This window comes from Nelusetta ayraudi, unplaced genomic scaffold (genome assembly GCF_046127955.1).
Source record: "Nelusetta ayraudi isolate G7.1 ecotype Tasmania unplaced genomic scaffold, CSIRO-AGI_Nayr_v1 ptg000007l, whole genome shotgun sequence".
NCBI classification, from domain to species: Eukaryota; Metazoa; Chordata; class Actinopteri; order Tetraodontiformes; family Monacanthidae; genus Nelusetta; species Nelusetta ayraudi.
In genome coordinates, this window is record NW_027466057.1 from 940540 (window position 1) to 958415 (window position 17876).

Sequence of the window (17876 nt, forward strand, 5' to 3'; positions counted from 1 at the left end):
GGGATGATAAATGACTCCATTTTCTGCCTGTGCTGCCTTCTGCCACTGGCGGCGGCGGCCATTTATCATCATCCGCTGTCAGCCGTGGAAAGCGGCAGTGACAGTGCGAGTCAGCAAACATTTAGCGCGCGCAGCCGCACTGCACGGGGAAATTATTATTGTCAGAATAATAATGGTTTAGCATAATTTATTACAGGTCCGCCAAATAAGCAGGGGCTAGATGTTATTAGACAGATGGATGGGAAGACTTGGCAGACATCCACTGAGGCTCAGGCAAGGAGAGGCAAGGGCCCTCAACTTGAACATGAAGAGGTGCGGGGTGCAGGAGGGGAGGGGGGCGGAGGGGGAATCCTCCAAACCAATCAGAGAGCTGGCACTTCAATTACAAAGAAATAAAGGGACATTCATCATTCAATTAGGCACCTGTCAGGGCTCACAAAAGAAGAAAACTTCTAACCTGGTACTCCAGGGAGAAGATGCTCAGAAGAGTGGACTGCGAGTGACTGGAACAAATAAAAGAAGGACAAAGTTAATTACCAGAGTGCATTGCATTGCACGGAGACAAAGGGAGAGCGAGGGCGAGGGAGGGGACGGAGGGAGGGGAGGGCAGGGGCGGCGCTTCAAAGCTGGGAGCGGCTGCCCTGTAATCTAAAAGAACATGAAAACAAGTGTGGCAAAGTTGTTCCAGATGAACACCTCTGACAAAGGATTCCAGCCACCGGGAGGGAAGAGGGGAGGAGGAGGGGGAGGGGGGCACACAGGGGGGGGAGGGAACTCCGGTAGCCAGGAGAGACGCACAATATTCAGGCATTTTCCTCACGCGTTCATACGTATACCATTCACAGTTCCGTTTCCTGTCAGAAAGAGAACTGAAAGAGTTTTTTTCTCCATCACAGAAAGTTTTAGCATATACAATTCATTTTGACAATGTTTTCGAATGATGCAAAAAAGTGGAATTTCAGAACATTGCCCATTGTGATATCATAAAGTGCACGAAAGGTGCCAGGTCAGTGGCAACAACATTGCCCCACTCCCTCTCCCCAAACACGAGGAAGGTCAAGAAGAGCATCAGTTTTCTGTAAATTTCTGTAAACAGAGGGCTAAGTGTAATTCATAGAAGGATTTATAAAGAAAAGATGAGAATAAAAGAAAAATGGTAAAATGGGGGGAAAAAAAAAATAGAAAGTTCCATTAGAAAGTAAATCATAAAAAGTCAAGGGAGTAAACATCTCTAACTGTTGACTTTGATGACAGTTTGTGTTTTTATGTCCGGTATTTCTAGTCGGTGGTGATGCGGCAAACAGACTGGAGAAAGTTCCCATCCTTCCCCATCATATTTGCCATTCCAGAATTCTTCCGCCGATGTGCTTTGAAAACAGAAACTCACAGCACGACTCTGTGAATCCCCAGCGTCTGCCTTGGGTTACTGTATGAAACATTCATCACTCGGTGAGGTTAATGTCAAACACCTGCTAAAGAGTCAAACTGGAAAAGATACATATGTCCGTGGCCCATCGAGATGTCCCTTACAGCCCAATGATTTCCATTTTCAAACGCAGAACATCATAAAATTGACAGTTATCTTACTGAAATCCCCTTTGTGCGAGAATCACTTCCAGCAGGGGGCCATTGGTGAATGGGACAACCTTAGCATGAAAAGCAAACCCTTGTGCCATCTACAGGTTGATAAGGTGGCCCAGGTGCTGGCAAAGTCAATGCAAAACTGGGAACTTATGGCGGTGAGCAGATTTCAAAATTGATAGAATTTTGTCAATCTACAGTATTGTCAACTGTGAATACGTCGATAGGTGGCTAGGTGCATGCATATATGTATATATGAGCTGGACCAAAACCCTTATGAAAAACAATCAAAACCACTACAAATGATTAAATGGGCTGAGCTGGAAACTGCAGTGCCACACTTCTTTCACCCGACGATATTAAAAGTTGAGACATTTCATTTCATTTTCTAAAACACACTTTCAGCCTGCGCTCTCCAACACCCTCCTCCATGCATACATATATTGCCGCGAGCACACCTGATTGTTAAATTTAATGGACTTTTGTTACAAGTCACCTGAGAGGAGTGTGTAAATACCAAAGTAAAAAAAGCTGAAACTTCCAATATGCATTTAAATGTTAAGCCTCTGTAGGCTTTCAACATCAATCACAGCGAACAATAAAAGGGCCGCATATAAGATTGGGGGGGGGGGAGTTAATGGATTCTTTACAAACATCGATTTTGGACTCAGCCTCCAACCGCGTCCCAATAAAAGTATTTCAACCAGTGGAGGAGTTGGACGGCTCGTGGCGACTAACCTACAAAAAGATCCTATTCTGGCTTCTCCAGATGTCTCCTTTGCACAGTTTTATAGTTCTGGCAGGAGATCAGCTAATTCTCATCTTTCCAGCCTCTCAGGGACTGGAGGCATCACGAAGATGTGGCCCGTCAAACGCAAATTAAGGGTGACCAAAAGTGATGGAAATAAATGTTTGTGCTAGAAGAGAAAGAGAGAGAGCGCAAGGGAGACACAGAAAACAAAAGAAAACTGCCACCTTAGCACAAATTTACAATGATGCTCGGGGACAAAGGGGGGGGCCGCTGCAATTAAGTGGGCCATTAAATGGTCAACCGTCAACATGTGGACACTTAGGGGGGTATGGGGAAAAGGGGAGGGGGGTAAATAAATAATTCCTCCAAACTTCAACCTTGCACCTGAGTATTTCAGCACATTACTGCCTTATTGTTGGCATGGGACCATCGCGATTCCCCCGGCTGGAACAGACATCTGTTATGTTTTAAATGGATTACTCCCCAAAATGAGCACGATTACAGCCTAATTGCTAAGTCTCTGACTTTAAAGGGCTTTAACTGCGCAAAATATCTGGGAAAGCATATCGGTTTCAAAAACGACGCCATGAACTTTGGAGACTTTTAGTGACTCGAGTTGGGCTGGAAAGGTGTTACGATGGTGCCGGGTGAATTAGAGACAGAGACAGAGCTATGACACACACACACACACACACACACACACACACACACACACACACACACACACACACACACACACACACACACACACACACACACACACACACACACACACACACACAGCTGAGTGATCCCTCGCTCCAAATTTACAAGCCGCCCAGATTGCATAATCATGAATCATTATCATTAGAGTATTAATCACTCCGTTAAGTTATTGCTAATTTAACTGTAATGCGTCGCCAACACGCGCCCTCCTGGGCACGACATGTTAACATCATACTAAAATATGGAGGCGAGCGCAGTCGCGCAGAGGCGGTCGGTGGAGACGGCCACTCAGAGACATTGTATTTTCTTAACTACAGCGCCACTTCCCCACTCACAATGACAGAAGTGGCTATGGAAGCATGACCAACTGATATTACAGAATTTCTATTGTGAGGGTTGAAAAAACCATGTTAACCTTAATTTGCTTAACTGAGCCAATAGGTGGTGTTTTAATTAAATGTGAGTATATCATAAACATAAAGTTAAGTTAAAATCTGTCTTAATCCTTTTTTAACATAAATTTTAAAGGTAAACCCTAAATCCAAAATATATATTTTTGATTCGACTCTAACCTTCTTGGTGTTATTTCAAGGAAAAAGTCGAGGTCACGGGTTTGTTTAACTGAATTTATATGACAGGCAACGGAAGATGTGATAATTACTTTTCGAACAAAGCCCCGCACCAGTGCAGCGCATCCTTACACTGACCTTTTATGGGAGGGATAAACCCGCCAGCTCCCTCTTGGATATAAATTAGAACATGGGGAAACAGAAGGCTGCGAGACAGAAGAGTGGTTTGGGAATCAGTCACTCTCCACCTAATTACACTCCCTTACAACATAAGACAATGTATTAATATGCACTGGCAGCCAAAAAAAATAGTGAAGGCAGCGGATTAGATTTAAAACAATTAAGAAGTTTCACTTCATCATTGAGACTGGTGTGCATGTCTGGTCAGGGCTTTAGGCTCTATTAGGTCGGGCTATCTAGCGGTTACCAGTCTGAGAAATCCACGTTTGGCCACCGAGTCCCCTCATCTCCTTAAGCATTCAGAACATGTCACCATCTTCAGCACGTGGCAGTGGGGGGAGGGGGATGGTAGATAAATAAAGAAAGAAATAAATAAAACGGCAGCAGCAGAATGCTCAAAAGTCCCATCAAAATAATTAATAGGACACGGTGGGAAAATGGAGCAATCAATTATATTCAGAATCTTCTTATTTACAAATAATTAATTATAAACAATAGCTGTAATTTAGGTAATGAAAGCCACCTGGCTAATGGCATTGGTGTCATATGCTGCGACGGTATTCAGCATTTGGCTGATCTGCATGCCGCGAAGTGTTGCATGGTGCGACTCTTCAGGGCATGGATCTGGCTAATTGAGGCGCAGAACATGTTTTTTGTTTTGTTCTGTTTTGCTTTTTTATAATGGACACTTACATTTTTGGGAGGATAAAAAGGACAGTATTTAGAAAACTATTTATTATTACAATGTGAAATTAAGTATTGCTTAATTCATTTTATGCCTTGCTTATGTAATACTTGGAATATACATAGCAGCCAAAGCAGAGTTGATATTTAGCCAAAGGAGGATGTGCGAAAAAAATAATATATTGAGCAGTTCCTCCGTACGTCAATATTTTACAAAATAGATAAAACAGATGAAAGTGGGTAGAGCACTCTGGATATGCAAATGCTGCTAATTACACATGCTGATAGGCAAAATGCTAACATCTGTTTCTCAGCTAGGCCCACCGTCATCAGCAGAAAAACAAATGTGTACCAAAAAGGGGTGAAAAAAAAAGATCTTTACGGATTAATGTATACATGGGATGTGATACATTTTGGCGAGGGACAGAAACACACAAATCTCAGAGTATCATGCAGCTTCAGACAAATACTAACTAGCTTATAATAACCAACTAATTATGAGTTCACATATTTACATTTAGATTTTTACCTCCCCCCCCCCCCCCCCCCTCCCCCCTTGCAGTCAACGCCAGTCATGAACATTTGTTTTTCTCACACATTTTTGTCGAATTTAGCCAACATATACGTTGCTTTTTCTATTCCCAACACTAGAAAGCTCAAAGTAATTGGACAGAAACTAGAAAATACACCCTCACTTTGCAGAGGGACAAAAATAAACCTGCAGGGGACTGTGGATATAGATAGCTTTAGCAGAAGAACAACAGGGTGACTACCTCCCGCTGCCCTACTGGCTAGAAGAATATGACTCTTCCGCAGAGCCCTCTACTTTATTACAATCTTTAGAAGTCCTGTCTGCTGAGCTGCCCTGAAATGTCAACACGGTTACATAACGGCGGCAGGAAGAGCGAGCGAGATCCCATCATCACCGCGGCTAATTGTGATTCCTCCTGAAAGCTGCGGATCTCTGCGATTCTTTCCGTGACAAAACGCTGCACATCCATGGCGGCGCGTTGCCATTGTTGCGGCGTAATTACTGACCTTGCGGCCGCTGCAAACTCTTGAGGAAATTGAAAACGATGCTCGTGGTTCTCGTCAAAAATGCAGAGTGTCCGCTGGTCTGGCAAAAGGAACACATTACGCTGACCAACTGCCTACTTCCACCCGAGAGCATTGCTGGAGATCTCGTACCGTTCTGGACCATTTGTTTCATCCTTCTTTGGCAATGGATCATAGTACGCAAAGAGAACCAGAGGCGAGTGAATGTGCCTACGCTGTGTTACTCTAAGCTGGAGGATTTACTCTGTTTGTGTATGTCTTTACGGTTTTGGGCATGCCACTGGTGCACAACCCAAGTGTAAAACGCAATGTGGTTGATTCGTTTGGCCCGCTGTGGCACAATGGTTAGCACAACTGCTTCACAGCAAGGTTGAGTGTTCGATTCCCCGGGCCCTTTCTGCGTTTGCATGTCCACACCGAGGGTGTGTGGAATCTCTGCAGGTACTTTCACTCAAAGTCCAAAGACGTACACATTTAGGCTAATTGGCAAATCTAAATAATTTGTAGGTGTAAATGTCAGTTGCGAACCTGCCATTAACTGGCGAGTGGACAGGGTGCCACCCAACATTCGCTCTACGCCAGCTGAACAGGCCATCCTGAGTGCGGGAAAAGTGGTGAATCAGAATGAGAATACTTTATGAATCCCCAGGGGAACTTGCCTGAAGGAAAAATGGGCAGATAGACGTTTGCAATAGGTCATATTCCCACGTCGGTACATTGCTAATGCTGATGTGATTCTGCTTGTGTTTCTCCTTTAACCGATGTCCGTTATTTTATCTCAGTTAAGCTACAGGCTGCTTACCTCGAGGTTTTTTTTTTTTTTAGCCCAATGAACTGAAAAAGGCCTTACATCGCCGCTTGCTTGGACAACGTTCGTGAGATATCAGCAGGAAGTAGTCATTCCTGCGCGTGCTAATCAAGTAATTGATTGCATCAATTATTCATGAACTCGGGAGCTTGACGTGAAGTTGTGGATTCAGCACAGCTTCACCTCTTTCCGCATCTCTCTCCTCTGCTTACATTTCACTCCCCCCACACCCCACTCCAACCCCGTCGCTCATCTGACCACACGAGGCGGTGGAATTAGTTTGCAAGCCTCTCAGCACCCCCGATGGTTGCACCCCTAAAGCCACAACTGTCACGCTTTGTTTTCGTCCATTAATACGTGCAGTTGCAAGTGTGAGGCCGAGTGCGCAGAGCGCTGTCAGGGCTGCCACTGCAGGGTTCGCACCATACTTGTCTCTGGGTAATGTCATCGCCACTCTCAGGCTACGAGGTAGCCGTAGAATTCCATCTTTGTGAGAGTTACAACAGAGCAGCTCGCTTGATTCCGCAGAGACGTTGATGGAAATCGAGGTTAAATTTGGAGATACGGCAGCTGGAACATTTAGCGCAGCGATGAAAATAGAAGTGACAGCATGAAGCCCATCTTCAGATCTATTTTTTGCCTTATAGAGAGGCATGTGTTTACCATTGGAAACGTTGATTAAAGATGTGTTTATAAAGGTTTCTAAAAAAAAAAAAAACACTTTGGTACTGGACAAATTGAAAATAAAAGCAGTGCTTTAGACCTCACTCTTAATTAATTTTGACTATTTGATAAAGATTCATTCACTTGCAATTCTAATGTGTAAATCCAAAAATACTTTAGGAATTTAGGACACAGACTTTCAAACTATATCCGCTTAAAAAAAAAAATCAGATAAACACCTCAAGCAGCTTACCAGCCAAATGCATTCCACACATAACCAAAGCCAAAGGTTTTAACCAGCGTTTCAAAAAGAGACACACAGAACAGAGGCAATAAATAATCAATGAGCGAGTCCCTAATCTTCATCCTAAACCGCCATATTACCATCAAAAACAAAGCGTCTGCGGCCAGGAAATCTCCATATCAATGGCACATGCCTCGACAACCCTGTCCCGCACATTTCCCTTCCAAAGATCACGCTAGATAAACCCCCAATAACAGAGAAATTAACAAATGCTTGACATTTGCTCAACATCCATTATTCTGACAATTCTTCAGAATTTCAAAGGGCTGAGCGCATGCTTAATCAACATTCATATTCCCAAAGCGAGCCGCCGCACCATATTGCAGCCCGCCTGAGTGCTGATGAAAACGGCACATTAGGGCCCGATTCAAAAAAAAAAAAAAAAAAAAAAACGTTCAGGGACTCCTCACTAGGGATCAGCATCAGTGGTGTGTGTGTGTGTGTGTGTGTGTGTGTGTGTGTGTGTGTGTGTGTGTGTGTGTAAATGAGAGGTGATGCTTGTGTTTACACGGCAGCCATGGCTGGCACTTAACTTTTCACGCAATTTCCCCAAAATAGAGGCATCTGCCCCCTGTTTTCTGAGGGTTTCTTTTGTTTTGTTTTGTCCTCCACACCCTCCCACCCCAGCTCTGCGGCTGTGACAGCCATATGAGGAGTGGGCCGAGTTGACATCTTGAAGAGTGGGAGATCATTACAACCAAATTCATTCATAATATAGCGCAGAGGGACAGAGAGGACTCGCACGTTCCCTCCCTCCTTTTTCTTGCCCTCCTTGCACAGACTTTCTTTAGGGCGGACAAAGGGCGTGAGGGCCGGGGTCCCCTCTACACCCAAGGGAAGCCGAGCATAACCCTCAGAGAGCGGCCCATCATTTCCAATTCTAATGCACGGCAAGAGAGGGACGTGATGGGACGGATGCCATGCTCTCTCTTCGCTGGGTACGGCAGGACACTATCAAGGGGACAAGTGAAGGAAATGGCCTGAAACAAAAACATTGTCCAAAGTTGAAATGTCCCTCTCTCTTAAGTCCCCCGGTAATTATAAAGGCTGTGATTATGAAAATAAAAAAAATGTCATGGAGATAACCGAGAAAACAGAATGGGGGCCACGGTCCAGACAGCATGCAGGACTCTGGCTAAGAGGAGGGCAAGTGAAGGGGGCAAGAATAGGAAGGCGCGGTGGTGGGGGTGATATTTGCATGCCCCTCCATTGTGAGCAGGGGGGGGGCAGGAGGGTAAAAAGTGACAGCACCGTGTCCAATTCTTTTCCCTGCAGAGCAGATCGGGCCCGGCGAGAGAGGCCAGGCTGACAGATGACTCCCAACATCTGTGTTATGCAGCCGTTACAGATGAGGGACTTCACGTCGCAACCTCTCCCTTTTCTGTCTGTCTACGGGACCCTCCCACTCTCCTCCCACCTCCCCTGACTTCTGGCACGGCGAGAAGAATGACAGACCTTCCGTGGAAATTACCTTGAAATGGCCTATAACAATCACTTTGTTCAAAGTTGAAATTTTCCTCCCTCTTAAGTCCCCCGCCAATAAAAAAAAAAAGAAGGTATGATTATGAAATGGCCTCAAACTCGGTACAGAGATTTAAGAGATTTAAGGATAAAGGCAGCTCTTAGTGCACAGTGTAGGAAAAACTATTTCAGGATATTACGAACAAATACATATTGGGCACGGGGAGAAATGAAGTGCTGAAAGTAGGATGGACATAAAAATAAATGGATTCAGGGTCTTGTAAATTTCACTCTACAATATTTTCAAATTATTCAAAATTGGACTTTTTTTTAACTTTTTCATTTGGGTAAACTGTGTGTTAAGTTAATAAATGATATACATTAATACAGGAACAAAATAATAAATAGATTAATAAATGGTAACAGCTTCATGACATGACCTGGGGGAGTCCAGCTCATAAAACAAAAACGGAAATGGGAAATACGGAATGACTTTATCACACCAGAGCACACTTTTAATCTGATAATCAGCTCGCCAGTTTCTGGGCTGGAGTATTATACTGTACTTTGGGAAAGAATTTGTGACAGGCGTGGTAAATGATGTGACTGCAATGTGACTTGCCAAAAAAAGCAAAATAGTTACACTCAGTTACATTGGAGTACACTTTCTTTACTATGTCAGCAGAGAACATGATGAAACCCTTACAAACACTTTTCTTTCTTTCCTTCATCCCTCTTTGCTAACCTGCATGTGCCTGAAGTCACAAGTTACACAACTCTGCTACTAGCATCTCCATCGGGGGCACAGCTTCCTAAGGTAAGGCTAAGACTCCATCCAGTTTGAAAACATATTTCCATGCAAAGTGTGAATGAATGGTAGAGTGAATATCACTTGATGCGAATGTTGATGGCCTTAAAAACAAAACAAAACCTACATATGGCCCCTGGGATGGCCATTGCACGTAACATTTTCATACTGAACAAAACAGTGAATCAAAAGTTAATTCAATTTCGCTCAAAACAGTTGAACATCACCCCAAGTGACATAAAAATGCCTTGCCATATCGAAAATGAACATTGCTTTTTCCCTCTTACAACCCGAGCAACCTTTTTGCAGACCCCTCCCCTCCAGCGTGAGCCTGTCCACAACAAAACACAAACCCTCCCGAACTACCCACCACCCCCCATACTGCCATCTCCAGCCTGTCCAATATTTACGCAGTGGCAGGGCTCCCACACAGTCCGAGGGGACAGGAGGGGTCCGGTGCGGGGGTGGCTGACTGCCGTGCCTGAGCGCATGCTAAGAGATGATGGATGGCCTAGTCGATATGTTATGTCTTAAGAGCCTGATTTCCTGCCAGTCCAATCACCAACCCTCCAGAGCCTGGCTCAGCTGATTGGACAAGCAGAATAATTTCTCAGGCTGTGAAAACACCGCTGCCGTGCCTATCTGTCAGACCCAGTGATGAGACTGGGAGATTTTAAAGAGCAAAAAAAAAAGGCCCTCCGAGATTGGTCAGAGTGAACGAAATAATAACAACAAGCTGAGAGGCTGAGCAGCGTGAATTGTAATTGTAATTAAAAAAAAAAAAAAAAACATCAAACACTTTCAGTAAATTATAACAGAAGTATCACTTTCTAAAACGGGCACGTGACCTGCATGGACTACAAGAATGGGACTCAAAAATAATAACATGAGAAAGACCTACTAGAGTTGTGTTTAATGTACAGCATATTGAATAATCCATATAAATGTGACGTATACAATCAGTGAAGGGCTGATGTAGAGAACAAAGCAACCTCAACCTCTACCACGTCCTCTTCGGGGACCTGATACCTTTTAGATTGGTGATTAGGGCAAAATGGGTGTAGGAAGCTCCAAATACATATGACTTTGTAAGTGACCTCGACGGGATCAGCCACGGTGTCCTGGCAGCCTTGGGGGATTACACATGTTACGTTCAATAAAGTGAGGGCCCTCGGTGTCAAGGAGAAAGGCAAACACAACCATTAACCTCTCTCTTCGATCTCGGGATGTACCGGCCCTGCATGGCAAAACACCAGCTAATGCTGGGGTGAAAGACTACACAGGAACTCGTGTGTGGAATTAATTAGGGTTCCAAAGAAGTGAATAAATAGTGTTGACAAACATCTAATAGTGTGAAATTGACTGTGTGTCTTCGTCAGTTTGTATTTAGTTGTGGGCCTTATCTCTAATGGTGTTCATATGCACAAAATGATGCCTTGAAATTCATCTATCATATGAATTTCGATGATAAGTATCAGTGTCTCAGTTGCTGAAAATTGAATATTATTTGTACAAGTGCGTTTATATTTAAACACTGTTCAATGCTTTATATGCTGGGATCCAGTGAAGTCACCTTGCCTGATTATCTTTCCAAAATAAAACTTCGTAGTGATATAGAGAACAGGAAAAAAATAAGCCCTCAGCTTGGCCGGTAAATGCCAACATCGCATTGCAGAAGAAGACAGGGACAAAACTTAGTTTCCACTTTGCCCAACTACTCTCTTGATGCTGTTGCCAAGTTTTGTTTTGCTGATGCGTCACTTGGCTGAGTCCATGCCATTGCAAGTAATATACCCAGTGACTGTCAGTTTCTAGGGGAAGCAATATATACACACACATATATAATATTTTTTTAACAGGTCCTAGTAGCCAAATCAGGATTCTGAAATCTAGTATAAGGGCCTAAACTTTTTTTTTTTCTGAAAAGGGGAGATTATGTTTACATGCACCAAAAACAAACAAAGTAAAATACATCATGATAATGCATACAACGCTTATTTGTGAATTATGTGCTTCAAACTTTCACACACAAATAAAATAAATTGTATCTTCGGCACAAAGGCAAATAACATCACGTGACGCTGGCGAATCAAAACACATCCACGTGCGATTGCGAGATCACTTACTTTGGAAATCTTTCTTTCAGCATCTTCATGCATTGACGAGTGGGTCTCATGTGCTCAGTCCACCTCACTATCTCCTTGTATTCGGCTCGTGTTAGCCTCATCTTCCAAACAGCTCCTCTAGATGCAAACAAAGAGTTCCGTCACTAATGTCAGAGTAGCAGTCTCATCTGACAGTTGCCGTAATCAGTTGCAGTCTACCTGCAATGCTCCCACAGGTTAGCTTTATGTTGCGGCTAACGCAGCATTTTATGCATGTCACCGTTTATATAAACTTAATTCCTCGTATCCTAAGCACTGCGGCATTGATGTTTTATGTACGGCCGTGTCCGATAGATTTTTAAAAGCATTAAAACGTGTAAAGTTGCTGTTTACCACGAATTCCTGCAGTCTGCGTCAGAGCTCTCAGCGGCGGCTTCCCGCGAGGAAGTTGAAGATGTGACCTCAGTGTAAGCTGCGTCGTGATTGGTTGTTCGTCACGCAGGCTGAGTATACAGGCAGATGATTGGTTGTTAGGCAGAGGGAAGCCGGAGCTCGGCTCTGCTCGAGGATGCACTCCGGATCTGCTGTTTGCAGTCAAAGCCGAGACAGGGACCAGAAATAAGCGAATGTAGGTTTTCAGGCAGCGCCCATCAACACCCTCAAGTCTGACAGAGCGAAAAACGAAAATAAAATAGTCGAAATGTATGGAGGTGGAGTGTGACAGTCTGAGGAGGTATATATATATATATGAAAAAAGGAGTGCTTGAGTTAGCGTCTGAACTAATAAGAGAGTTAACCACCACCTGCCGAAATTAGTTCACAATTGGAAAGACACGACAATTTAAAGTAGGAACACGTATTTAAAATTAGGTAATTATTCAAAAAATATTGAAATGATACTGTAAATGTCAAATTTATGTATTTTCAATCCGCATTGAGCATGAATAATTTCCGCGCCAATTTGTGTGTGACTCCCTTTTTGGGGGGGAAACGCAATGAATGCACATTATTGACGCTTACATACTCTTCTTTGGCCTTTCTGTGGTTGAATTCGACGTGTACATGGGATTTCTGCCACATCAGCACCGTAAGTGAATGTCAGTGTTGGCCTGTCTGAAAGTATGTTCTTTAACCTGCAGGGTTTTTGTGGGTCATCTTGTGCAGTCAGTGTCCCAGAACCATAGGCAGCTTTGGCCTTATCTTCCTATTATTACTTTATGTGTCTGCTGATGGAAAGAAAAATGAAAATCAGTGAAAAATTATACATGTTCAGTCACACTGATTAAAGTAATATATTCATATTTTTTCTCTGGTCTTAGATTCAAATAATATTTACATTTTACTTCTGACAAATGGTGTGCATTTTAATTCAATAGAATCAAACATTTGTAGTTCCTTTAGTTTTAAATTTAGGATATGTCAAAAATGTTCACTATTTTGCTTGAAACATACCTAAATTAAGATAATTTAGGAATTATTGTGAAATTATTCTCTAAACAATGCTACCGCCCGATGTCCCTTAAAGGATAGTATCCTTATGAGTCTTTATTTTTTTCTTTATAAACAGATGCAGCAAGTTTGCAAATACTTTTTGGTGCTGGATTTAGGTAAGTTTCATATTTTCCATTTTTAATCTGTTTTAATATGAACAAATCAATTGAATTATGCTCAAAATACCTATGAAATTGTCATCTGAAATGGGCAGCACTGTCTGCAAGCCTTTGACGTTATCATTTAATTTTCTGGTCCTTTCCTCTGACATCAACATTACTGGTTTTCTCTGTTTCGGGCGAACAATGCAACGGTGAGCATAAAGGCTCTATCTGACCCGTGATGAATCAGAAAATAGAGCTCATTGTTGTTGGGCAGTGTAGTATGATGTCTGGGATGAGCCGAGGTCTCGGGCTGTGTGTTCACCGGCACAGTCCCTGGACCTGAAAGGGCTCAGTTCTCTTTGGTGGCTACAAAAGGGAGCTGTGTAGTGGGATTGGTATGGCCAGATAAGATCGGGGCCTCTGAGGAAGTATGGTGTGATTGCTACAAAGGGGCTGAGGTCAGGGGCAGGAGGAGCGGTTTACTCATCGAGGTATCAGCGGATCAGCGGGGTTTGGCTGGGGAGCTGCGTGTGTAATAGGTATAAAAGGATCAGTGTAATGTGATGGAATAAAAAGATAAAAAATCAAAGACGGCGCCCGGGATGCTGTGCACTGTAATGGCCCCCGAAAGCAAGTGGATCAGAGATTTCAACGTGTTTAGGTGTCTATTTGTGCATCGTGTGTGCACAAGAAAGATCAGTTCACCCGCATCTTTGATGGCTAGTGCGAGAGCCGCTGCAAGCTGAAGAGGGGAGCGGTGCGGTGCAGAGGATGTGAGGTGGGGGGGCGATGCGCGGCGCTTTGGAGGCTGTGCGTAAACAGGGCAGTGGTACGCGCAGCGCCGTTAACCAGCTGTGAAGCCTGCTCACAGTGGGAGATGAATTTACAAAAGGATGTCTCCCTCTGATATCCAGGAGAGGCTGCACTGATCTCTGCTCGGCTGCTCTCGGCACACCATTGTAGTGCTAAGCACCGTGCCACTAATGGCTCTTATACACCTTAATGTCTGGAAAACATTTACATTTGGCTTGCAGCAGGGGTAAAGCGTGTGGCTGCACGGGGAATATAAGGTGTGTGTGTGTGTATGTGTGTAGGTGTGTGTTATAGTTCTTATCAACAGCATCTCAAGTAGATAAATCTAAGATTTGTACGGTTGCATAATTTTCCTTCATCACATCATGCAGTTTGAGGAAATTGCACCTCCTCCTTTGTCTCGAACATTAGTCCCTCCTTCTCACATTCAGCGGTATTGCTCAGCTTACATTTTGTAACACCGGGCTGTCAGCGTTATCGTCGTAATGTTTCTCTTTTTTTTCTTTTCTTTTTTTTTTAGCCCCCAACCATTTGTGAAGTGTCTTGTCTCCCCTGCACCAAAGAATCGCTCTGCAATCATCAGGGAGTCTGGGATCTAGCCTCTAAAATTCACAGTTTAAACATGAGGTGAGCCATAACCAGGAAATGCCTGTAGTATTAGCAAGGTATCGGATTCATGCTTCCCCCCCTGAACAGCATGACTGCCCCTGAAAATCCCACATCCATATTTTACACGGAGGACGACAAGACGCATGTGTTTCACCCCAGCTTTCAAAGCCTTTTCTTCCATTTATTTTATTATCCCGTAATGAATTTAATTAGATGACGTGTAATTAAATTCAATTGCGCTCACCCTTAGAAAAACACACAAAACAGCATTTGGCCGTAAATTGCTCAAAACAACATGTGCAAGGTGAACAAATTTGCCGGATTAATAGGGGATTGATAATATTTTGGGATTGTATTTCACTCTAAACGGCTGCAGACGGAAACAAAGGCTGCAGCCCAGGCTCATTAATCATAGTCAACGGGTTGCCCGGGTGCAATTTGCATGTCCGAGGTGGCTGCACATGCTGCCATTTGGACAGGGCTGTTGGATCTGCCTCGATTTGGCCGCACTGTTAACGCTGCGTCAATCAAGTATAACCCAATAACAGTATGACAGAGGATGAAGGGAGACAGAGAGAGAAAAAAAATCTCCTCATTACAGTTGCCTCATTTCCATGCTTTCATTAACCAAGTCTGCCCTGTCTCCTCTTTTAGTTTGGACTAATTACACTGGCACAATTTAAGGGGGAAAAAAATAAAAAATTAAAAAGCTGGATTTATTACTGCAAGTAATACTTTTAGAATTATTATTTTGAAATGTTTTTCCAACCTATTTGCATTTATGTTTTTAATTTTGGACGGTGTAAAAACAATTTCAATATATATTAATAATATTTGATTTTGATTATATTTGATTTAAAATTATGTCACAATTATATGTCAGGAGTTTTTTACTTTTCTAAAATGTAGAATAATTTATCAGTTTTTTAAACAATGGCATTACACAAAAATGCCCTGTCTATTTTTTTTCCTTTTTTTCTTAATAGTTTATAGTTTGGAGCCATTTTGACTGAAAGTAACTTGGCTGAGGTGTAACATTGTTGAATATGAAATGTTAAAAGGGAGTGAGCAATGTCACTATCTCCATTCACTGAATTTTAATTATCTCTGTGGAAGGAAAGAAAAGAAAAAAGAACGTCAAGACAGATTCTTAACTATTTCAGGGACGTGCATGCACGTCATGCATACATGCATGCATGCATGCATGTATGCATGTATGTCCACACACACACACATGCATGCATGCATGCATGTGTGTGTGTGTGGACAAAATAGGAACTGATGCGTGTATGCATGGGTGTGTGTGTGTGTGTGTGTGTGTGTGTGTGTGTGTGTGTGTGTGTGTCACACACACACACACACACACAGACGCTGGTGTCTGGTCTGGCCTTCCTACCTACCCGCTCTGCTGCCGTCACTCGCCCCCCCCCACCTCCCCTTTCCCAACCCCTAATATCCTGGAGGCATTTTTCTCATTATCAAATATTGTTTGATGTCTTTGTTTCTTGATGATTAACCATAGTCACCAAACACTGGTCTGGATTGGATTGTTTATTTATTAATTTATTTATTTATTTATTTTGTTGAGGGAGAGGTAGTGGGGTGCTCTGAAGTACATGCAGACGGGGCAACTTGGAGGGACACTCGCATTTTATCTGTGCTATTTTTCATTCTAAAAGGCAACAAGGAAGCCACACACACATACACACACACACACACACACACACACACACACACACACACACACACACACACACACACACACCTAAAACACAATAAATCCTGGTGGAGAATCATTAGTGAAATACTAGTGGTTTTTATGATCATTGTTATTCAAGGCTGTATTGAGATGCAGTAAATTATTCTGTTTATTATGGGTTTATGGATGCCGTCCCATTTTGAGAATAATTATGTTTCTTATTCTGCATAAAAACCCTCCTTACTTTATGTTTTATCTGCTTGAAAACAAAAGCTACACATAGTCACATTTATTTTTAAACAGAAACTGATTGTCGGTCTGCAAAGGTTATTGTTTTTGCTGCAGCATCTATTGTATATTGCCCCTGTTCTGATTGCACTCGCCATGAATATATTTTTGCGGCAATCTGAAAAGAAAATATGAAAACAAATATGCCGCCCCAGGAATCTAAGATATACAATGGGATCAATATTGCAAGCAAACAAATAGGGAAACAACACTCTCCCCCTAATGTCAGCATGTCAAAACTATATTGAATACTTGAAATATCTGTGTATCTGTGGCTGAATAGCAGCCATTGTATTTGGTCTAATGATATTATCCTCTGAAATTTGGAGTGAAAGAAAAATGGCAGAAATGAGCACCGGCATTGTCTGCCCCGTTTTTATTTAAACAAATTGTAAGAGCAAGGGGAGACGCCGGCTGAGGGGGAGATTAGGCACGGGAGAGAGTAAGAGGGTGGGCGAAAAGAGGAAGAGCGCACGCTCCTTAAATGAAAGGTTATACGTCATCCGATGTGTTTGTGTTGTCAATAACTGGAGAAGGCTGTCAAGAAAGTGGGGAGATAAAGGTCAATAACTCAGGCAAATGTGTTTGTATTTGTATACTCCTGCTGATAGCGCGGCAAAGATCAGGGCCATGTGTCTGACACCCCACAACAATAACACAAATAGTGGGGCGAAGCGCCAGAATAGTCATTATTATTGGCGGCGGCTGGAAATGAGGAGGGAATCTCGGCACATGGCGGTGACAGCCGGCGCGGTGTCACTCAAACGTCACTCCATAATGAAACGCGCCAGAGATCAGAAAAGGCGACGATAAAGTGTAAACACAAAGAGATTACGCCGCCGGATCATTTTGATATTTGCCTTATTTTCTTGTCTCGGAGTAAAAACCTGATCCGAATCCGGGCTGTTGTTTCGGTGGCACGGATGTAAATATTGGAAAAAAAAACTAGTTTCCTCAAAATTCAAACCCTTCTAAATTAAATGTTCGCAGTCATTTCTCCTCCTGACCCTCTAATTTAGATGCACTTATGTTAATTTTGTTCCTGCCGTTTCCTGATTGGGCAATAATTTTCAGACTTAAAAATAATAACGTAATCATAGGCAAATATAATGTGTAACAGTTGTGGAGGTCAAGCCTTGATTCCAAGGAAGAGTTTATTTATCTTCCGGGAGGGACACCTATATATCCCAGCCTTAT

General features: G+C 42.9%; 1 protein-coding gene across 3 annotated transcripts in view; it reads right to left on the bottom strand.

Annotated features, from left to right (window-relative positions):
* The window catches only part of cdin1 (CDAN1 interacting nuclease 1), a 52985-nt gene extending 40600 nt beyond the window's left edge, over nucleotides 1-12385 (bottom strand). The window contains exons 1-3 of one of the 3 annotated variants that reach the window (XM_076017684.1): nucleotides 12069-12367; nucleotides 11697-11813; nucleotides 458-503 (exon numbers count right to left, since the gene is read on the bottom strand). In XM_076017684.1, coding sequence (XP_075873799.1) covers nucleotides 458-503; nucleotides 11697-11797 — 147 coding nt within the window. In that variant the 5' untranslated portion in view covers nucleotides 11798-11813; nucleotides 12069-12367. Of the gene's footprint in view, nucleotides 1-457; nucleotides 504-11696; nucleotides 11814-11894; nucleotides 11983-12068 lie in introns of those variants that run through there. The other 2 variants (XM_076017685.1, XM_076017686.1) reach the window with 2 other exon arrangements.
* Between the last annotated feature and the right edge of the window lie 5491 nt (nucleotides 12386-17876).